Consider the following 25000-nt stretch of genomic DNA (forward strand, 5'->3'; position numbering starts at 1 on the left):
ACATACTACTCTTAGTATACTAGAAGTTAGTATCATCAGGATAGTGTATGTACTAACTAGTAACTAATCCTCCAAAGATAGTATGTCTCAAACATACTTCTCTTAGTATACTAGAAGTTAGTATCATCAGGATAGTGTACGTACTAACTAGTAACTAATCCTCCACAGATAGTATGTCCAATCAACTAACTAGTAACTAATCCTCCACAGATAGTATGTCTCAAACATACTACTCTTAGTATACTAGAAGTTAGTATCATCAGGATAGTGTATGTACTAACTAGTAACTAATCCTCCAAAGATAGTATGTCTCAAACATACTTCTCTTAGTATACTAGAAGTTAGTATCATCAGGATAGTGTACGTACTAACTAGTAACTAATCCTCCACAGATAGTATGTCTCAAACATACTTCTCTTAGTATACTAGAAGTTAGTATCATCAGGATAGTGTACGTACTAACTAGTAACTAATCCTCCACAGATAGTATGTCTCAAATCACATACTTCTCTTAGTATACTAGAAGTTAGTATCATCAGGATAGTGTATGTACTAACTAGTAACTAATCCTCCACAGATAGTATGTCTCAAACATACTACTCTTAGTATACTAGAAGTTAGTATCATCAGGATAGTGTATGTACTAACTAGTAACTAATCCTCCACAGATAGTATGTCTCAAACATACTTCTCTTAGTATACTAGAAGTTAGTATCATCAGGATAGTGTACGTACTAACTAGTAACTAATCCTCCACAGATAGTATGTCTCAAATCACATACTTCTCTTAGTATACTAGAAGTTAGTATCATCAGGATAGTGTATGTACTAACTAGTAACTAATCCTCCACAGATAGTATGTCTCAAACATACTACTCTTAGTATACTAGAAGTTAGTATCATCAGGATAGTGTATGTACTAACTAGTAACTAATCCTCCAAAGATAGTATGTCTCAAACATACTTCTCTTAGTATACTAGAAGTTAGTATCATCAGGATAGTGTACGTACTAACTAGTAACTAATCCTCCACAGATAGTATGTCTCAAATCACATACTTCTCTTAGTATACTAGAAGTTAGTATCATCAGGATAGTGTATGTACTAACTAGTAACTAATCCTCCACAGATAGTATGTCTCAAACATACTTCTCTTAGTATACTAGAAGTTAGTATCATCAGGATAGTGTACGTACTAACTAGTAACTAATCCTCCACAGATAGTATGTCTCAAACATACTTCTCTTAGTATACTAGAAGTTAGTATCATCAGGATAGTGTACGTACTAACTAGTAACTAATCCTCCACAGATAGTATGTCTCAAACATACTTCTCTTAGTATACTAGAAGTTAGTATCATCAGGATAGTGTACGTACTAACTAGTAACTAATCCTCCACAGATAGTATGTCTCAAACATACTTCTCTTAGTATACTAGAAGTTAGTATCATCAGGATAGTGTACGTACTAACTAGTAACTAATCCTCCACAGATAGTATGTCTCAAACATACTTCTCTTAGTATACTAGAAGTTAGTATCATCAGGATAGTGTACGTACTAACTAGTAACTAATCCTCCACAGATAGTATGTCTCAAACATACTTCTCTTAGTATACTAGAAGTTAGTATCATCAGGATAGTGTACGTACTAACTAGTAACTAATCCTCCACAGATAGTATGTCTCAAACATACTTCTCTTAGTATACTAGAAGTTAGTATCATCAGGATAGTGTACGTACTAACTAGTAACTAATCCTCCACAGATAGTATGTCTCAAACATACTTCTCTTAGTATACTAGAAGTTAGTATCATCAGGATAGTGTACGTACTAACTAGTAACTAATCCTCCACAGATAGTATGTCTCAAACATACTTCTCTTAGTATACTAGAAGTTAGTATCATCAGGATAGTGTACGTACTAACTAGTAACTAATCCTCCACAGATAGTATGTCTCAAACATACTTCTCTTAGTATACTAGAAGTTAGTATCATCAGGATAGTGTACGTACTAACTAGTAACTAATCCTCCACAGATAGTATGTCTCAAACATACTTCTCTTAGTATACTAGAAGTTAGTATCATCAGGATAGTGTACGTACTAACTAGTAACTAATCCTCCACAGATAGTATGTCTCAAACATACTTCTCTTAGTATACTAGAAGTTAGTATCATCAGGATAGTGTACGTACTAACTAGTAACTAATCCTCCACAGATAGTATGTCTCAAATCACATACTTCTCTTAGTATACTAGAAGTTAGTATCATCAGGATAGTGTACGTACTAACTAGTAACTAATCCTCCACAGATAGTATGTCTCAAACATACTTCTCTTAGTATACTAGAAGTTAGTATCATCAGGATAGTGTACGTACTAACTAGTAACTAATCCTCCACAGATAGTATGTCTCAAACATACTTCTCTTAGTATACTAGAAGTTAGTATCATCAGGATAGTGTACGTACTAACTAGTAACTAATCCTCCACAGATAGTATGTCTCAAACATACTTCTCTTAGTATACTAGAAGTTAGTATCATCAGGATAGTGTACGTACTAACTAGTAACTAATCCTCCACAGATAGTATGTCTCAAACATACTTCTCTTAGTATACTAGAAGTTAGTATCATCAGGATAGTGTACGTACTAACTAGTAACTAATCCTCCACAGATAGTATGTCTCAAATCACATACTTCTCTTAGTATACTAGAAGTTAGTATCATCAGGATAGTGTACGTACTAACTAGTAACTAATCCTCCACAGATAGTATGTCTCAAACATACTACTCTTAGTATACTAGAAGTTAGTATCATCAGGATAGTGTATGTACTAACTAGTAACTAATCCTCCAAAGATAGTATGTCTCAAACATACTTCTCTTAGTATACTAGAAGTTAGTATCATCAGGATAGTGTACGTACTAACTAGTAACTAATCCTCCACAGATAGTATGTCTCAAATCACATACTTCTCTTAGTATACTAGAAGTTAGTATCATCAGGATAGTGTATGTACTAACTAGTAACTAATCCTCCACAGATAGTATGTCTCAAACATACTACTCTTAGTATACTAGAAGTTAGTATCATCAGGATAGTGTATGTACTAACTAGTAACTAATCCTCCAAAGATAGTATGTCTCAAACATACTTCTCTTAGTATACTAGAAGTTAGTATCATCAGGATAGTGTACGTACTAACTAGTAACTAATCCTCCACAGATAGTATGTCTCAAACATACTTCTCTTAGTATACTAGAAGTTAGTATCATCAGGATAGTGTACGTACTAACTAGTAACTAATCCTCCACAGATAGTATGTCTCAAATCACATACTTCTCTTAGTATACTAGAAGTTAGTATCATCAGGATAGTGTATGTACTAACTAGTAACTAATCCTCCACAGATAGTATGTCTCAAACATACTACTCTTAGTATACTAGAAGTTAGTATCATCAGGATAGTGTATGTACTAACTAGTAACTAATCCTCCAAAGATAGTATGTCTCAAACATACTTCTCTTAGTATACTAGAAGTTAGTATCATCAGGATAGTGTACGTACTAACTAGTAACTAATCCTCCACAGATAGTATGTCTCAAATCACATACTTCTCTTAGTATACTAGAAGTTAGTATCATCAGGATAGTGTATGTACTAACTAGTAACTAATCCTCCACAGATAGTATGTCTCAAACATACTACTCTTAGTATACTAGAAGTTAGTATCATCAGGATAGTGTATGTACTAACTAGTAACTAATCCTCCAAAGATAGTATGTCTCAAACATACTTCTCTTAGTATACTAGAAGTTAGTATCATCAGGATAGTGTACGTACTAACTAGTAACTAATCCTCCACAGATAGTATGTCTCAAATCACATACTTCTCTTAGTATACTAGAAGTTAGTATCATCAGGATAGTGTACGTACTAACTAGTAACTAATTCTCCACAGATAGTATGTCTCAAACATACTTCTCTTAGTATACTAGAAGTTAGTATCATCAGGATAGTGTACGTACTAACTAGTAACTAATTCTCCACAGATAGTATGTCTCAAACATACTTCTCTTAGTATACTAGAAGTTAGTATCATCAGGATAGTGTACGTACTAACTAGTAACTAATTCTCCACAGATAGTATGTCTCAAACATACTTCTCTTAGTATACTAGAAGTTAGTATCATCAGGATAGTGTACGTACTAACTAGTAACTAATTCTCCACAGATAGTATGTCTCAAACATACTTCTCTTAGTATACTAGAAGTTAGTATCATCAGGATAGTGTACGTACTAACTAGTAACTAATCCTCCACAGATAGTATGTCTCAAACATACTACTCTTAGTATACTAGAAGTTAGTATCATCAGGATAGTGTATGTACTAACTAGTAACTAATCCTCCAAAGATAGTATGTCTCAAACATACTTCTCTTAGTATACTAGAAGTTAGTATCATCAGGATAGTGTACGTACTAACTAGTAACTAATCCTCCACAGATAGTATGTCTCAAATCACATACTTCTCTTAGTATACTAGAAGTTAGTATCATCAGGATAGTGTATGTACTAACTAGTAACTAATCCTCCACAGATAGTATGTCTCAAACATACTACTCTTAGTATACTAGAAGTTAGTATCATCAGGATAGTGTATGTACTAACTAGTAACTAATCCTCCAAAGATAGTATGTCTCAAACATACTTCTCTTAGTATACTAGAAGTTAGTATCATCAGGATAGTGTACGTACTAACTAGTAACTAATCCTCCACAGATAGTATGTCTCAAACATACTTCTCTTAGTATACTAGAAGTTAGTATCATCAGGATAGTGTACGTACTAACTAGTAACTAATCCTCCACAGATAGTATGTCTCAAATCACATACTTCTCTTAGTATACTAGAAGTTAGTATCATCAGGATAGTGTATGTACTAACTAGTAACTAATCCTCCACAGATAGTATGTCTCAAACATACTACTCTTAGTATACTAGAAGTTAGTATCATCAGGATAGTGTATGTACTAACTAGTAACTAATCCTCCAAAGATAGTATGTCTCAAACATACTTCTCTTAGTATACTAGAAGTTAGTATCATCAGGATAGTGTACGTACTAACTAGTAACTAATCCTCCACAGATAGTATGTCTCAAATCACATACTTCTCTTAGTATACTAGAAGTTAGTATCATCAGGATAGTGTATGTACTAACTAGTAACTAATCCTCCACAGATAGTATGTCTCAAACATACTACTCTTAGTATACTAGAAGTTAGTATCATCAGGATAGTGTATGTACTAACTAGTAACTAATCCTCCAAAGATAGTATGTCTCAAACATACTTCTCTTAGTATACTAGAAGTTAGTATCATCAGGATAGTGTACGTACTAACTAGTAACTAATCCTCCACAGATAGTATGTCTCAAACATACTTCTCTTAGTATACTAGAAGTTAGTATCATCAGGATAGTGTATGTACTAACTAGTAACTAATCCTCCACAGATAGTATGTCTCAAACATACTTCTCTTAGTATACTAGAAGTTAGTATCATCAGGATAGTGTACGTACTAACTAGTAACTAATCCTCCACAGATAGTATGTCTCAAACATACTTCTCTTAGTATACTAGAAGTTAGTATCATCAGGATAGTGTACGTACTAACTAGTAACTAATCCTCCACAGATAGTATGTCTCAAACATACTTCTCTTAGTATACTAGAAGTTAGTATCATCAGGATAGTGTACGTACTAACTAGTAACTAATCCTCCACAGATAGTATGTCTCAAACATACTTCTCTTAGTATACTAGAAGTTAGTATCATCAGGATAGTGTACGTACTAACTAGTAACTAATCCTCCACAGATAGTATGTCTCAAACATACTTCTCTTAGTATACTAGAAGTTAGTATCATCAGGATAGTGTACGTACTAACTAGTAACTAATCCTCCACAGATAGTATGTCTCAAACATACTTCTCTTAGTATACTAGAAGTTAGTATCATCAGGATAGTGTACGTACTAACTAGTAACTAATCCTCCACAGATAGTATGTCTCAAACATACTTCTCTTAGTATACTAGAAGTTAGTATCATCAGGATAGTGTACGTACTAACTAGTAACTAATCCTCCACAGATAGTATGTCTCAAACATACTTCTCTTAGTATACTAGAAGTTAGTATCATCAGGATAGTGTACGTACTAACTAGTAACTAATCCTCCACAGATAGTATGTCTCAAACATACTTCTCTTAGTATACTAGAAGTTAGTATCATCAGGATAGTGTACGTACTAACTAGTAACTAATCCTCCACAGATAGTATGTCTCAAACATACTTCTCTTAGTATACTAGAAGTTAGTATCATCAGGATAGTGTACGTACTAACTAGTAACTAATCCTCCACAGATAGTATGTCTCAAACATACTTCTCTTAGTATACTAGAAGTTAGTATCATCAGGATAGTGTACGTACTAACTAGTAACTAATCCTCCACAGATAGTATGTCTCAAACATACTTCTCTTAGTATACTAGAAGTTAGTATCATCAGGATAGTGTACGTACTAACTAGTAACTAATTCTCCACAGATAGTATGTCTCAAATCACATACTTCTCTCAGTATACTAGAAGTTAGTATCATCAGGATAGTGTACATACTAACTAGTAACTAATCCTCCACAGATAGTATGTCTCAAACATACTTCTCTTAGTATACTAGAAGTTAGTATCATCAGGATAGTGTACGTACTAACTAGTAACTAATCCTCCACAGATAGTATGTCTCAAACATACTTCTCTTAGTATACTAGAAGTTAGTATCATCAGGGTAGTGTACATACTAACTAGTAACTAATCCTCCACAGATAGTATGTCTCAAACATACTTCTCTTAGTACACTAGAAGTTAGTATCATCAGGATAGTGTACGTACTAACTAGTAACTAATCCTCCACAGATAGTATGTCTCAAACATACTTCTCTTAGTATACTAGAAGTTAGTATCATCAGGGTAGTGTACATACTAACTAGTAACTAATCCTCCACAGATAGTATGTCTCAAACATACTTCTCTTAGTACACTAGAAGTTAGTATCATCAGGATAGTGTACGTACTAACTAGTAACTAATTCTCCACAGATAGTATGTCTCAAACATACTTCTCTTAGTATACTAGAAGTTAGTATCATCAGGATAGTGTACGTACTAACTAGTAACTAATTCTCCACAGATAGTATGTCTCAAACATACTTCTCTCAGTATACTAGAAATTAGTATCATCAGGATAGTGTACGTACTAACTAGTAACTAATTCTCCACAGATAGTATGTCTCAAACATACTTCTCTCAGTATACTAGAAATTAGTATCATCAGGATAGTGTACGTACTAACTAGTAACTAATTCTCCACAGATAGTATGTCTCAAACATACTTCTCTCAGTATACTAGAAATTAGTATCATCAGGATAGTGTACGTACTAACTAGTAACTAATTCTCCACAGATAGTATGTCTCAAACATACTTCTCTCAGTATACTAGAAGTTAGTATCATCAGGATAGTGTACGTACTAACTAGTAACTAATCCTCCACAGATAGTATGTCTCAAACATACTTCTCTCAGTATACTAGAAGTTAGTATCATCAGGATAGTGTACATACTAACTAGTAACTAATCCTCCACAGATAGTATGTCTCAAACATACTTCTCTCAGTATACTAGAAGTTAGTATCATCAGGATAGTGTACGTACTAACTAGTAACTAATCCTCCACAGATAGTATGTCTCAAACATACTTCTCTTAGTATACTAGAAGTTAGTATCATCAAGATAGTGTACATACTAACTAGTAACTAATCCTCCACAGATAGTATGTCTCAAACATACTTCTCTTAGTATACTAGAAGTTAGTATCATCAAGATAGTGTACATACTAACTAGTAACTAATCCTCCACAGATAGTATGTCTCAAACATACTTCTCTCAGTATACTAGAAGTTAGTATCATCAGGATAGTGTACATACTAACTAGTAACTAATCCTCCACAGATAGTATGTCTCAAACATACTTCTCTCAGTATACTAGAAGTTAGTATCATCAGGATAGTGTACGTACTAACTAGTAACTAATCCTCCAAATATAGTATGTCTCAAACATACTTCTCACAGTATACTAGAAGTTAGTATCATCAGGATAGTGTACATACTAACTAGTAACTAATCCTCCACAGATAGTATGTCTCAAACATACTTCTCACAGTATACTAGAAGTTAGTATCATCAAGATAGTGTACATACTAACTAGTAACTAATCCTCCACAGATAGTATGTCTCAAACATACTTCTCACAGTATACTAGAAGTTAGTATCATCAAGATAGTGTACGTACTAACTAGTAACTAATCCTCCAAAGATAGTATGTCTCAAACATACTTCTCACAGTATACTAGAAGTTAGTATCATCAGGATAGTGTACATACTAACTAGTAACTAATCCTCCACAGATAGTATGTTTCAAACATACTTCTCTCAGTATACTAGAAGTTAGTATCATCAAGATAGTGTACGTACTAACTAGTAACTAATCCTCCACAGATAGTATGTTTCAAACATACTTCTCTCAGTATACTAGAAGTTAGTATCATCAGGATAGTGTACGTACTAACTAGTAACTAATCCTCCACAGATAGTATGTTTCAAACATACTTCTCTCAGTATACTAGAAGTTAGTATCATCAGGATAGTGTACGTACTAACTAGTAACTAATCCTCCACAGATAGTATGTCTCAAACATACTTCTCTCAGTATACTAGAAGTTAGTATCATCAGGATAGTGTACGTACTAACTAGTAACTAATCCTCCACAGATAGTATGTCTCAAACATACTTCTCTTAGTATACTAGAAGTTAGTATCATCAGGATAGTGTACGTACTAACTAGTAACTAATCCTCCACAGATAGTATGTCTCAAACATACTTCTCTCAGTATACTAGAAGTTAGTATCATCAGGATAGTGTACATACTAACTAGTAACTAATCCTCCACAGATAGTATGTCTCAAACATACTTCTCTCAGTATACTAGAAGTTAGTATCATCAGGATAGTGTACATACTAACTAGTAACTAATCCTCCACAGATAGTATGTCTCAAACATACTTCTCTCAGTATACTAGAAGTTAGTATCATCAGGATAGTGTACATACTAACTAGTAACTAATCCTCCACAGATAGTATGTCTCAAGCATACTTCTCTCAGTATACTAGAAGTTAGTATCATCAGGATAGTGTACGTACTAACTAGTAACTAATCCTCCACAGATAGTATGTCTCAAGCATACTTCTCTCAGTATACTAGAAGTTAGTATCATCAGGATAGTGTACGTACTAACTAGTAACTAATCCTCCACAGATAGTATGTCTCAAACATACTTCTCTCAGTATACTAGAAGTTAGTATCATCAGGATAGTGTACGTACTAACTAGTAACTAATCCTCCACAGATAGTATGTCTCAAACATACTTCTCTCAGTATACTAGAAGTTAGTATCATCAGGATAGTGTACGTACTAACTAGTAACTAATCCTCCACAGATAGTATGTCTCAAACATACTTCTCTCAGTATACTAGAAGTTAGTATCATCAGGATAGTGTACGTACTAACTAGTAACTAATCCTCCACAGATAGTATGTCTCAAACATACTTCTCTCAGTATACTAGAAGTTAGTATCATCAGGATAGTGTACGTACTAACTAGTAACTAATCCTCCACAGATAGTATGTCTCAAACATACTTCTCTCAGTATACTAGAAGTTAGTATCATCAGGATAGTGTACGTACTAACTAGTAACTAATCCTCCACAGATAGTATGTCTCAAACATACTTCTCTCAGTATACTAGAAGTTAGTATCATCAGGATAGTGTACGTACTAACTAGTAACTAATCCTCCACAGATAGTATGTCTCAAACATACTTCTCTCAGTATACTAGAAGTTAGTATCATCAGGATAGTGTACGTACTAACTAGTAACTAATCCTCCACAGATAGTATGTCTCAAACATACTTCTCTCAGTATACTAGAAGTTAGTATCATCAGGATAGTGTACATACTAACTAGTAACTAATCCTCCACAGATAGTATGTCTCAAACATACTTCTCTCAGTATACTAGAAGTTAGTATCATCAGGATAGTGTACATACTAACTAGTAACTAATCCTCCACAGATAGTATGTCTCAAACATACTTCTCTCAGTATACTAGAAGTTAGTATCATCAGGATAGTGTACATACTAACTAGTAACTAATCCTCCACAGATAGTATGTCTCAAGCATACTTCTCTCAGTATACTAGAAGTTAGTATCATCAGGATAGTGTACGTACTAACTAGTAACTAATCCTCCACAGATAGTATGTCTCAAGCATACTTCTCTCAGTATACTAGAAGTTAGTATCATCAGGATAGTGTACATACTAACTAGTAACTAATCCTCCACAGATAGTATGTCTCAAGCATACTTCTCTCAGTATACTAGAAGTTAGTATCATCAGGATAGTGTACGTACTAACTAGTAACTAATCCTCCACAGATAGTATGTCTCAAGCATACTTCTCTCAGTATACTAGAAGTTAGTATCATCAGGATAGTGTACGTACTAACTAGTAACTAATCCTCCACAGATAGTATGTCTCAAACATACTTCTCTCAGTATACTAGAAGTTAGTATCATCAGGATAGTGTACGTACTAACTAGTAACTAATCCTCCACAGATAGTATGTCTCAAACATACTTCTCTCAGTATACTAGAAGTTAGTATCATCAGGATAGTGTACGTACTAACTAGTAACTAATCCTCCACAGATAGTATGTCTCAAACATACTTCTCTCAGTATACTAGAAGTTAGTATCATCAGGATAGTGTACGTACTAACTAGTAACTAATCCTCCACAGATAGTATGTCTCAAACATACTTCTCTCAGTATACTAGAAGTTAGTATCATCAGGATAGTGTACGTACTAACTAGTAACTAATCCTCCACAGATAGTATGTCTCAAACATACTTCTCTCAGTATACTAGAAGTTAGTATCATCAGGATAGTGTACGTACTAACTAGTAACTAATCCTCCACAGATAGTATGTCTCAAACATACTTCTCTCAGTATACTAGAAGTTAGTATCATCAGGATAGTGTACGTACTAACTAGTAACTAATCCTCCACAGATAGTATGTCTCAAACATACTTCTCTCAGTATACTAGAAGTTAGTATCATCAGGATAGTGTACGTACTAACTAGTAACTAATCCTCCACAGATAGTATGTCTCAAACATACTTCTCTCAGTATACTAGAAGTTAGTATCATCAGGATAGTGTACGTACTAACTAGTAACTAATCCTCCACAGATAGTATGTCTCAAACATACTTCTCTCAGTATACTAGAAGACACCTGCTGGCAGCACGTTTGGTTTCAAGAAATATGAGAAATCTTGACGACATATTTACGCCGTATTAGTAAGTATGTCATCTTCCTACTGCTGCTGAAAATACACCTGCAAGTATATTTATATACTGTACTTTACAATATACTATGTATATATATATGACGTAACTTCAACGTCACTGAGATGGAGTCGTTTAGTGTAGAAAGTGTCCATCGATTCATACTCAGTTTTGTGTGTGTTTTAGTAATCTAGTGTGTATGGAGCACTGCATTTACATACTAAGAATTGAGACGCACTCATGCACTAACAATACTAAGTTTAAGTACACAAGTATGTGATTTGAGACACAGCTCTGGTTTAACCAAAGTTCAACCTTCTCTCATGTTCTCACGTCGACTTATGTTGATGTTCTCCGGAGTCGTCTGTTCTTTTTAGAGACAAAAATGTTTGTTCATTTTAATGTAGTGACTGGAGCTCAATGTTTGTTCATTTTAATGTAGCAACTGGAGCTCAATGTTTGTTCATTTTAATGTAGCGACTGGAGCTCAATGTTTGTTCATTTTAATGTAGCGACTGGAGCTCAATGTTTGTTCATTTTAATGTAGCGACTGGAGCTCAACGTTTGTTCATTTTAATGTAGCGACTGGAGCTCAACGTTTGTTCATTTTAATGTAGCGACTGGAGCTCAATGTTTGTTCATTTTAATGTAGCGACTGGAGCTCAATGTTTGTTCATTTTAATGTAGTGACTGGAGCTCAATGTTTGTTCATTTTAATGTAGCGACTGGAGCTCAACGTTTGTTCATTTTAATGTAGCGACTGGAGCTCAATGTTTGTTCATTTTAATGTAGTGACTGGAGCTCAACGTTTGTTCATTTTAATGTAGCGACTGGAGCTCAATGTTTGTTCATTTTAATGTAGCGACTGGAGCTCAATGTTTGTTCATTTTAATGTAGCGACTGGAGCTCAATGTTTGTTCATTTGAATGTAGCGACTGGAGCTCAATGTTTGTTCATTTTAATGTAGCGACTGGAGCTCAACGTTTGTTCATTTTAATGTAGCGACTGGAGCTCAATGTTTGTTCATTTTAATGTAGCGACTGGAGCTCAACGTTTGTTCATTTTAATGTAGCGACTGGAGCTCAATGTTTGTTCATTTTAATGTAGCGACTGGAGCTCAACGTTTGTTCATTTTAATGTAGCGACTGGAGCTCAATGTTTGTTCATTTTAATGTAGCGACTGGAGCTCAATGTTTGTTCATTTTAATGTAGCGGCTGGAGCTCAACGTTTGTTCATTTTAATGTAACGACTGGAGCTCAACGTTTGTTCATTTTAATGTAGCGACTGGAGCTCAACGTTTGTTCATTTTAATGTAGCGACTGGAGCTCAACGTTTGTTCATTTTTATGTAGCGACTGGAGCTCAATGTTTTTGTTCATTTTAATGTAGCGACTGGAGCTCAATGTTTGTTCATTTTAATGTAGCGACTGGAGCTCAATGTTTGTTCATTTTAATGTAGCGACTGGAGCTCAACGTTTGTTCATTTTAATGTAGCGACTGGAGCTCAATGTTTGTTCATTTTAATGTAGCGACTGGAGCTCAATGTTTGTTCATTTTAATGTAGCGGCTGGAGCTCAACGTTTGTTCATTTTAATGTAACGACTGGAGCTCAACGTTTGTTCATTTTAATGTAGCGACTGGAGCTCAACGTTTGTTCATTTTAATGTAGCGACTGGAGCTCAACGTTTGTTCATTTTTATGTAGCGACTGGAGCTCAATGTTTTTGTTCATTTTAATGTAGCGACTGGAGCTCAATGTTTGTTCATTTTAATGTAGCGACTGGAGCTCAATGTTTGTTCATTTTAATGTAGCGACTGGAGCAAGACACTTAACAACATCTAAACACCTTCAAACTGCTCGACGGTAACGACTGTTGTTGAAGCTGCACATGAGAAGAATTGATCAGAAAATACTTCAACAACTTTATATTTTAAAGGTTAAGGTTTAAAACGATGAATCTTAAATGACTTGTTTGATTGATTTCTGATCAATTCTTCATGTGGAGGCTTCAACAACAGTCGAGCAGTTTGAAGGTGTTAAGATGTTTTTGGTGTCTTTTTGGACGAAGACGACTGAGCTCCAGTCGCTACATTAAAATGAACAAACGTTGAGCTCCAGTCGCTACATTAAAATGAACAAACGTTGAGCTCCACTCACGACATTAAAATGAACAAACGTTGAGCTCCAGTCTCTACATTAAAATGAACAAACGCTGAGCTCCAGTCGCTACATTAAAATGAACAAACGTTGAGCTCCAGTCTCTACATTAAAATGAACAAACGTTGAGCTCCAGTCTCTACATTAAAATGAACAAACGTTGAGCTCCAGTCGCTACATTAAAATGAACAAACATTGAGCTCCAGTCGCTACATTAAAATGAACTAACATTGAGCTCCAGTCGCTACATTAAAATGAACAAACGCTGAGCTCCAGTCGCTACATTAAAATGAACAAACGTTGAGCTCCAGTCGCTACATTAAAATGAACAAACGTTGAGCTCCAGTCGCTACATTAAAATGAACAAACATTGAGCTCCAGTCGCTACATTAAAATGAACAAACATTGAGCTCCAGTCGCTACATTAAAATGAACAAACATTGAGCTCCAGTCGCTACATTAAAATAAACAAACGCTGAGCTCCAGTCTCTACATTAAAATGAACAAACGTTGAGCTCCAGTCGCTACATTAAAATGAACAAACGCTGAGCTCCAGTTGCTACATTAAAATGAACAAACGTTGAGCTCCAGTCGCTACATTAAAATGAACTAACGCTGAGCTCCAGTCGCTACATTAAAATGAACAAACGTTGAGCTCCAGTCGCTACATTAAAATGAACAAACGCTGAGCTCCAGTCGCTACATTAAAATGAACAAACGTTGAGCTCCAGTCGCTACATTAAAATGAACAAACGTTGAGCTCCAGTCGCTACATTAAAATGAACAAACGTTGAGCTCCAGTCGCTACATTAAAATGAACAAACATTGAGCTCCAGTCGCTACATTAAAATGAACAAACATTGAGCTCCAGTCGCTACATTAAAATGAACAAACATTGAGCTCCAGTCGCTACATTAAAATAAACAAACGCTGAGCTCCAGTCGCTACATTAAAATGAACAAACGCTGAGCTCCAGTCGCTACATTAAAATGAACAAACGTTGAGCTCCAGTCGCTACATTAAAATGAACAAACGTTGAGCTCCACTCGCTACATTAAAATGAACAAACGTTGAGCTCCAGTCGCTACATTAAAATGAACAAACGTTGAGCTCCAGTCGCTACATTAAAATGAACAAACGTTGAGCTCCAGTCGCTACATTAAAATGAACAAACGTTGAGCTCCGGTCGCTACATTAAAATGAACAAACATTGAGCTCCAGTCGCTACATTAAAATGAACAAACGTTGAGCTCCAGTCACTACATTAAAATGAACAAACGTTGAGCTCCAGTCACTACATTAAAATGAACAAACGTTGAGCTCCAGTCTCTACATTAAAATGAACAAACGTTGAGCTCCAGTCGCTACATTAAAATGAACAAACGTTGAGCTCCAGTCTCTACATTAAAATGAACAAACATTGAGCTCCAGTCGCTACATTAAATTGAACTAACATTGAGCTCCAGTCACTACATTAAAATGAACAAACGTTGAGCTCCAGTCACTACATTAAAATGAACAAACATTGAGCTCCAGTCGCTACATTAAAATGAACAAACATTGAGCTCCAGTCGCTACATTAAAATGAACAAACATTGAGCTCCAGTCGCTACATTAAATTGAACTAACATTGAGCTCCAGTCTCTACATTAAAATGAACAAACGTTGAGCTCCAGTCGCTACATTAAAATGAACAAACGTTGAGCTCCAGTCGCTACATTAAAATGAACAAACGTTGAGCTCCAGTCGCTACATTAAAATGAACAAACATTGAGCTCCAGTCGCTACATTAAAATGAACAAACATTGAGCTCCAGTCGCTACATTAAAATGAACAAACGTTGAGCTCCAGTCGCTACATTAAAATGAACAAACGTTGAGCTCCAGTCGCTACATTAAAATGAACAAACATTGAGCTCCAGTCACTACATTAAAATGAACAAACGTTGAGCTCCAGTCGCTACATTAAAATGAACAAACATTGCGCTCCAGTCGATACATTAAAATGAAAAAACGTTTAGCTCCAGTCGCTACATTAAAATGAACAAACATTGAGCTCCAGTCACTACATTAAAATGAACAAACGTTGAGCTCCAGTCGCTACATTAAAATGAACAAACATTGCGCTCCAGTCGATACATTAAAATGAACAAACGTTGAGCTCCAGTCGCTACATTAAAATGAACAAACATTGAGCTCCAGTCACTACATTAAAATGAACAAACATTGAGCTCCAGTCACTACATTAAAATGAACAAACATTGAGCTCCAGTCACTACATTAAAATGAACAAACGTTTAGCTCCAGTCGCTACATTAAAATGAACTAACATTGAGCTCCAGTCGATACATTAAAATGAACAAACGTTGAGCTCCAGTCACTACATTAAAATGAACAAACATTGAGCTCCAGTCACTACATTAAAATGAACAAACATTGAGCTCCAGTCACTACATTAAAATGAACAAACGTTTAGCTCCAGTCGCTACATTAAAATGAACAAACATTGAGCTCCAGTCACTACATTAAAATGAACAAACATTGAGCTCCAGTCACTACATTAAAATGAACAAACGTTTAGCTCCAGTCGCTACATTAAAATGAACTAACATTGAGCTCCAGTCACTACATTAAAATGAACAAACATTGAGCTCCAGTCACTACATTAAAATGAACAAACATTGAGCTCCAGTCGCTACATTAAAATGAACAAACATTGAGCTCCAGTCACTACATTAAAATGAACAAACATTGAGCTCCAGTCACTACATTAAATTGAACTAACATTGAGCTCCAGTCGCTACATTAAAATGAAGAAACATTGAGCTCCAGTCGCTACATTAAAATGAACAAACGTTGAGCTCCAGTCGCTACATTAAAATGAAGAAACATTGAGCTCCAGTCGCTACATTAAAATGAACAAACATTGAGCTCCAGTCGCTACATTAAAATGAAGAAACGTTGAGCTCCAGTCGCTACATTAAAATGAACAAACATTGAGCTCCAGTCGCTACATTAAAATGAAGAAACATTGAGCTCCAGTCGCTACATTAAAATGAAGAAACATTGAGCTCCAGTCGCTACATTAAAATGAACAAACATTGAGCTCCAGTCGCTACATTAAAATGAACAAACGTTGAGCTCCAGTCGCTACATTAAAATGAACAAACATTGAGCTCCAGTCGCTACATTAAAATGAACAAACGTTGAGCTCCAGTCGCTACATTAAAATGAACAAACGTTGAGCTCCAGTCGCTACATTAAAATGAACAAACGTTGAGCTCCAGTCGCTACATTAAAATGAACAAACGTTGAGCTCCAGTCGCTACATTAAAATGAACAAACATTGAGCTCCAGTCGCTACATTAAAATGAACAAACATTGAGCTCCAGTCGCTACATTAAAATGAACAAACGTTGAGCTCCAGTCGCTACATTAAAATGAACAAACGTTGAGCTCCAGTCGCTACATTAAAATGAACAAACGTTGAGCTCCAGTCGCTACATTAAAATGAACAAACATTGAGCTCCAGTCGCTACATTAAAATGAACAAACGCTGAGCTCCAGTCGCTACATTAAAATGAACAAACATTCTTGTCTCTAGAAAGAACAGACGACGAAGATCGTCAACATTAGTCGACACGAGCGAAGGTTGACCTTGAAACGACTTGAACTTTAGGTCAAAATAGTGTGTAGTTTGTGTGTAGTTTGTGTGTGTGTACACACGTGTGTTTACTCCGGGTACTCCCGCAGTTCAAGACGAAACCCTCCGACACACATGTCACAATAACCTGTGGTGAATCTAAAACACCTTCTGGCTCAGCTCTGTTTCTGGTGAAAGTGACTCGGCGTCGTTTCTTTCGGCTGCAGGTTCACGGAGAGCCCGGTTCGGCGGCGCCGAGGTCCGATGGTGGGAGGTTCTGTGAGAAGGTCACGTGTCACAAGATAACACCAGGCAAACGTCAACTCAAAACAAACCGGAGTTAAAAATATATTTATCAAAATATTTTAAACTACAAACTAGGGCTGCACGATATATGGAAAAAATACAGATATTGCGATATTGTCTCGTGTGATGATTTATAATGTTTTATTGTATAAATCAATCATTTCTTAAATACACACTTCCATCAATCAGTGTCACGTTCAGTAAAGTTTGTACTTCTATGTCTCGTTGTTGTTTACGTCTCCGTCCGTCTGTGAACTGTGTTAGGCTCGGTTGCTATGACGACGTGTCTTGGCTCAGTATATCCAGTGAAGTAATACTAACTTATGATCTAGTCAAACACTAGTGATCCAGTGAAGTAATACTAACTTATGATCTAGTCAAACACTAGTGATCCAGTGAAGTAATACTAACTTATGATCTAGTCAAACACTAGTGATCCAGTGAAGTAATACTAACTTATGATCTAGTCAAACACTAGTGATCCAGTGAAGTAATACTAACTTATGATCTAGTCAAACACTAGTGATCCAGTGAAGGAATACTAACTTATGATCTAGTCAAACACTAGTGATCCAGTGAAGTAATACTAACTTATGATCTAGTCAAACACTAGTGATCCAGTGAAGTAATACTAACTTATGATCTAGTCAAACACTAGTGATCCAGTGAAGTAATACTAACTTATGATCTAGTCAAACACTAGCGATCCAGTGAAGTAATACTAACTTATGATCTAGTCAAACACTAGTGATCCAGTGAAGTAATACTAACTTATGATCTAGTCAAACACTAGTGATCCAGTGAAGTAATACTAACTTATGATCTAGTCAAACACTAGCGATCCAGTGAAGTAATACTAACTTATGATCTAGTCAAACACTAGCGATCCAGTGAAGTAATACTAACTTATGATCTAGTCAAACACTAGTGATCCAGTGAAGTAATACTAACTTATGATCTAGTCAAACACTAGTGATCCAGTGAAGTAATACTAACTTATGATCTAGTCAAACACTAGTGATCCAGTGAAGTAATACTAACTTATGATCTAGTCAAACACTAGTGATCCAGTGAAGTAATACTAACTTATGATCTAGTCAAACACTAGTGATCCAGTGAAGTAATACTAACTTATGATCTAGTCAAACACTAGTGATCCAGTGAAGTAATACTAACTTATGATCTAGTCAAACACTAGTGATCCAGTGAAGTAATACTAACTTATGATCTAGTCAAACACTAGCGATCCAGTGAAGTAATACTAACTTATGATCTAGTCAAACACTAGTGATCCAGTGAAGTAATACTAACTTATGATCTAGTCAAACACTAGTGATCCAGTGAAGTAATACTAACTTATGATCTAGTCAAACACTAGTGATCCAGTGAAGTAATACTAACTTATGATCTAGTCAAACACTAGTGATCCAGTGAAGTAATACTAACTTATGATCTAGTCAAACACTAGTGATCCAGTGAAGTAATACTAACTTATGATCTAGTCAAACACTAGTGATCCAGTCACTCGTCTCTTTCAACCTCCTTTGTTAAAGCAACATATTGTAAGAACTTTTCATCTCGTCTCAGTTGTTTTCTTAGAAGATCGTGAACTTCCAAACAAACCTGTCCGTCTTCACCGTATAAGGTAAGGTAAGGTAAGGTAAAACTTTATTGATCCTCAGGAGGTCTCCTTCGGGAAATGGTTTTAGCCGCAGAAAATACAGCAATTTTTCATAAAAAATAAATCAAAATAAAATAAGAACAAGAACATAAAGAGAAAGAACAAGATGAAACAATCAAAGTCCAAAGATAAAGAACAAGATCAAAGAAAAAAAAAACAAACACAAAGGATACAAAGACTAACACCCGAACTCAGAATTAAACAATTCAAATAATAGCCCGAGGAATGAATGAGTCCCTGAGTCTATTAGTGTTGCATCATGGGAGGAGCATTCGTGCTTCATCTGCTTCTCTGCTCACTGATGACAGTGTTCAGAGGATGATGATCATGATGGACAGTAGTTTGTTCAATGATCTCAGCAACTGTCACCAGTGAGTCCAGCTTCATGCCAACCACAGAGCCAGACCTCCTGATCAACCTGTTGACCTGTTGACCTGTTGACCTGTTGACCTCCTCCTGGACACATTCCCAACACACCACAGCATAGAACACTGGCCACCACAGACTGGTAGAACATGCAGAGGAGCTTCTTGCAGATGTTAAATGATCGAAGCCTCCTCAGAAAGTACTTCTACTCTGAACCTTCTTATATACATGGTCTGTGTTGCAGGACCAGTTTACTGTCCAGACACACACTGAGGTACTTATAGTTGTCCACTATCTCCACATCATCGCCTCCGATGGACACTGTTTGTCCTGGACCTCCCGAAGTCCAAGACCAGCTCCTTGGTCTTTGAGGTGTTCAAGTGGTTCCTCTCACTCCAGTCCACAAAGTCACGTATCAGACTCCTGTACTCGTCTTCACTGTTGTCCCTGATGCATCCAACAATGTCAGTGTCGTCAGCATACTTCTGGACGAGACTCAGCTCTGAGTTGTAGCAGAAGTCTGAAGTGTAGATGGTGAAGAGGAGAGGGGCCAGTACTGTCCCCTGAGGTGCTCCTGTACTGCACACCACAGTGTCAGACATGATGTCCTTCCATCAGTAAGATAGTCCGTAATCCAGGAGACCAGACCAGGGTCCACATGCATCTTAGTCAGTTTGTCCTGCAGCAGAGTGGGTTGGATAGTGTTGAAGGCACTAGAAAAGTCCAGGAACAGGATTCTCACTGAACCGCTTCCTTTATCCAGGTGGGAGTAGGTCCGATGCAGGAGGTGAAGGATGGCATCTTCCACACCAACTGCTGGCTGATAGACAAACTGCAGGGGGTCTTGCGTGTGCTGGACTTGTGGCCTGAGATGTTTGAGGACCAGCCGCTCCAGTGTCTTCATCAGCTGCGAAGTCAGTGCCACCGGTCTGTAATCGTTCAGCTCGTTCTGATCTTTTTAGGGACTGGAACGATACAGGAAGTCTTCCACAGAGTTGGTACTTTCCCCAGCCGTAGACTGAGGTTGAAGACATGCTGGAGCGGCTCAGCTAGTTCAGCAGGTCTTTAGCAGTCGAGCAGACACCTTATCAGGACCAGCAGCCTTCCCTGGACGAATCCTCCGAAGTACATCCTGTACCTGGAGTGAGGTGAAGCTGGGAAGTGGTTGTGTGGAGCTGAGGGGGCACAAGAAGGTGGGGCAGGTCCTGAGGCGGGCAGCAGTGAGGGTGACCTGCTCAAACCTGTTGAAAAAGTTGTTCAGTCCATTTGCCTCCTCCAGCGTGTCCACTGCAGTCAGAGAGGCCTTGGTCTTGTGTCCAGTGATGGTTTTAACATCATCCCAGACTCTCTTATTTCTTCTCGGCTCAGCTTCTCCTCCAACCTCCTCCTGTAGGTGTTCCTCCCTCAAGCATCGCTTCACCTCCTGCTGAGCTGATCTCATGGCGTCCCTGTCTCTGCTCCTGAAAGCCACTTTCTTCCTGTTAAGGACATCCTTGACCTCCTTTGTTACCAACGGTTTATTATCAGGGTAACAGCGGACAGTCTTAGTAGGGGCGACAACGTCCAAGCAGAAATTTAAATAATCCGTTAGACAGTGTGTCTGTCCCTCGATGTCCTCACCTCTGTCTCTGCACCAGAGGAATGTACTGTGACTGAAGGTGGACCAGGTTATGATCGGACCTTCCAAGTGGAGGGAGAGGTTTGGCTCTGTAGGCGTCCTTCAAGTTGGAATAAAGAAGGTCAATTGTCCTGTTATTCCTGGTGGGACAATCCACGGCCTGATGGAAAGTAGGCAGAGTAGAGTCCAGGTGGATTAAAGTCTCCAGAGATGATGATAAACGCGTCAGGATGTTGATTCTGAAGTCGAGCTGTCATTGTGTGGATCTTCTCACAGGCAGATGGCGCCGCAGCGCTCGCAGGAATGTAGACACACAGCGATCACGTGACTGAACTCACGCGGTAGATAATATGGACGCATGCTGACAGCCAACAGTTCTACATCTTGACAACACAAGACTTTCTTCACAGTAACGTGTCCCGGACTACACCAGCGTTTCTTCACGTACATGATCAGACCTCCTGCTCTGACGGAGCTGAAACCAGGCAGATCCACGAGTGAGTCCGGAGTCAGTGAGTGAGCCACGTCTCCGTGAAGATCAACAAGCTGCTCTCTCTGTAGATCCTCTGGTTGTTGAGGACAAACAGCTCGTCCATCTTATTCGTCAGTGAATTGACGTTCATCGTGATCGTTGGAATCGTTGGTCTGTGACGTCTCCGATTGTCCATTAGCTTAGCCTTTAGCCTCTTTCCTGCTCGACAGCCTCGGTAGCGGCGCTGAAGTCCGATCGGGATCTCGTGGCGATCTCCAGCCCGTGCCATTGACTTCAGCGACACTAGATCCTCTCTTGAGTAAACAAGACGATTCTCTCCATGTTCAAAAGTATCCATTTAAAAAATTATAGTAAAAAAAAAAAAAAAAACAGAAAATTATAGATATTGCTGCAGAGCTACTGGAGAGGCAGCCGTCCTCGTCGGCGCCTTTATTATCTGTTTTTTGTATGCTAACGAGCTAAGTTGTTAGCGTCATTTATAAAGTGTTATGTGTGCGTCTTCACCGTATGCTAACGAGCTAAGTTGTTAGCATCATTTATAAAGTGTTATGTGTGCGTCTTCACCGTATGCTAACAAGCTAAGTTGTTAGCGTCATTTATAAAGTGTTATGTGTGCGTCTTCACCGTATACTAACGAGCTAATTTGTTAGCGTCATTTATAAAGTGTTATGTGTGCGTCTTCACCGTATGCTAACAAGCTAAGTTGTTAGCGTCATTTATAAAGTGTTATGTGTGCGTCTGCACCGTATGCTAACGAGCTAAGTTGTTAGCATCATTTATAAAGTGTTATGTGTGCGTCTTCACCGTATGCTAACAAGCTAAGTTGTTAGCGTCATTTATAAAGTGTTATGTGTGCGTCTTCACCGTATACTAACGAGCTAATTTGTTAGCGTCATTTATAAAGTGTTATGTGTGTGTCTTCACCGTATGCTAACGAGCTAAGTTGTTAGCGTCATTTATAAAGTGTTATGTGTGCGTCTGCACCGTATGCTAACAAGCTAAGTTGTTAGCGTCATTTATAAAGTGTTATGTGTGCGTCTTCACCGTATACTAACGAGCTAATTTGTTAGCGTCATTTATAAAGTGTTATGTGTGCGTCTTCACCGTATGCTAACGAGCTAAGTTGTTAGCGTCATTTATAAAGTGTTATGTGTGCGTCTTCACCGTATGCTAACGAGCTAAGTTGTTAGCGTCATTTATAAAGTGTTATGTGTGCGTCTTCACCGTATACTAACGAGCTAATTTGTTAGCGTCATTTATAAAGTGTTATGTGTGCGTCTTCACCGTATGCTAACGAGCTAAGTTGTTAGCATCATTTATAAAGTGTTATGTGTGCGTCTTCACCGTATGCTAACAAGCTAAGTTGTTAGCGTCATTTATAAAGTGTTATGTGTGCGTCTTCACCGTATACTAACGAGCTAATTTGTTAGCGTCATTTATAAAGTGTTATGTGTGCGTCTTCACCGTATGCTAACAAGCTAAGTTGTTAGCGTCATTTATAAAGTGTTATGTGTGCGTCTGCACCGTATGCTAACGAGCTAAGTTGTTAGCATCATTTATAAAGTGTTATGTGTGCGTCTTCACCGTATGCTAACAAGCTAAGTTGTTAGCGTCATTTATAAAGTGTTATGTGTGCGTCTTCACCGTATGCTAACGAGCTAAGTTGTTAGCGTCATTTATAAAGTGTTATGTGTGCGTCTTCACCGTATGCTAACGAGCTAAGTTGTTAGCGTCATTTATAAAGTGTTATGTGTGCGTCTTCACCGTATGCTAACGAGCTAAGTTGTTAGCGTCATTTATAAAGTGTTATGTGTGCGTCTTCACCGTATGCTAACAAGCTAAGTTGTTAGCGTCATTTATAAAGTGTTATGTGTGCGTCTTCACCGTATGCTAACGAGCTAAGTTGTTAGCGTCATTTATAAAGTGTTATGTGTGCGTCTTCACCGTATGCTAACGAGCTAAGTTGTTAGCGTCATTTATAAAGTGTTATGTGTCCGTCTGCACCGTATGCTAACGAGCTAAGTTGTTAGCGTCATTTATAAAGTGTTATGTGTGCGTCTGCACCGTATGCTAACGAGCTAAGTTGTTAGCATCATTTATAAAGTGTTATGTGTGCGTCTTCACCGTATGCTAACAAGCTAAGTTGTTAGCGTCATTTATAAAGTGTTATGTGTGCGTCTTCACCGTATGCTAACGAGCTAAGTTGTTAGCGTCATTTATAAAGTGTTATGTGTGCGTCTTCACCGTATGCTAACGAGCTAAGTTGTTAGCGTCATTTATAAAGTGTTATGTGTGCGTCTTCACCGTATGCTAACGAGCTAAGTTGTTAGCGTCATTTATAAAGTGTTATGTGTGCGTCTGCACCGTATGCTAACGAGCTAAGTTGTTAGCGTCATTTATAAAGTGTTATGTGTGCGTCTTCACCGTATGCTAACAAGCTAAGTTGTTAGCGTCATTTATAAAGTGTTATGTGTGCGTCTTCACCGTATGCTAACGAGCTAAGTTGTTAGCGTCATTTATAAAGTGTTATGTGTGCGTCTTCACCGTATGCTAACGAGCTAAGTTGTTAGCGTCATTTATAAAGTGTTATGTGTGCGTCTTCACCGTATGCTAACGAGCTAAGTTGTTAGCGTCATTTATAAAGTGTTATGTGTGCGTCTTCACCGTATGCTAACAAGCTAAGTTGTTAGCGTCATTTATAAAGTGTTATGTGTGCGTCTTCACCGTATGCTAACGAGCTAAGTTGTTAGCGTCATTTATAAAGTGTTATGTGTGCGTCTTCACCGTATGCTAACAAGCTAAGTTGTTAGCGTCATTTATAAAGTGTTATGTGTGCGTCTTCACCGTATACTAACGAGCTAAGTTGTTAGCGTCATTTATAAAGTGTTATGTGTGCGTCTTCACCGTATGCTAACGAGCTAAGTTGTTAGCGTCATTTATAAAGTGTTATGTGTGCGTCTTCACCGTATGCTAACGAGCTAAGTTGTTAGCGTCATTTATAAAGTGTTATGTGTGCGTCTTCACCGTATGCTAACGAGCTAAGTTGTTAGCGTCATTTATAAAGTGTTATGTGTCCGTCTGCACCGTATGCTAACGAGCTAAGTTGTTAGCGTCATTTATAAAGTGTTATGTGTGCGTCTGCACCGTATGCTAACGAGCTAAGTTGTTAGCATCATTTATAAAGTGTTATGTGTGCGT

General features: G+C 37.4%; 1 protein-coding gene across 1 annotated transcript in view; it reads left to right on the forward strand.

Moving 5' to 3' along the window:
• atp8b3 (ATPase phospholipid transporting 8B3) overlaps window positions 1–17682 on the forward strand; it is a 65166-nt gene extending 47484 nt beyond the window's left edge. The window contains exon 35 of the mRNA XM_087785558.1: window positions 17566–17682. Within this exon, the coding sequence (XP_087641684.1) occupies window positions 17566–17682 (117 nt within the window). The remainder of the gene's footprint in view (window positions 1–17565) is intronic.
• The last annotated feature ends 7318 nt before the right edge of the window (window positions 17683–25000 follow it).

Source organism: Callionymus lyra, chromosome 2 (assembly GCF_982586985.1).
Source record: "Callionymus lyra chromosome 2, fCalLyr1.hap1.1, whole genome shotgun sequence".
In the NCBI taxonomy this organism is placed as follows: domain Eukaryota; kingdom Metazoa; phylum Chordata; class Actinopteri; order Syngnathiformes; family Callionymidae; genus Callionymus; species Callionymus lyra.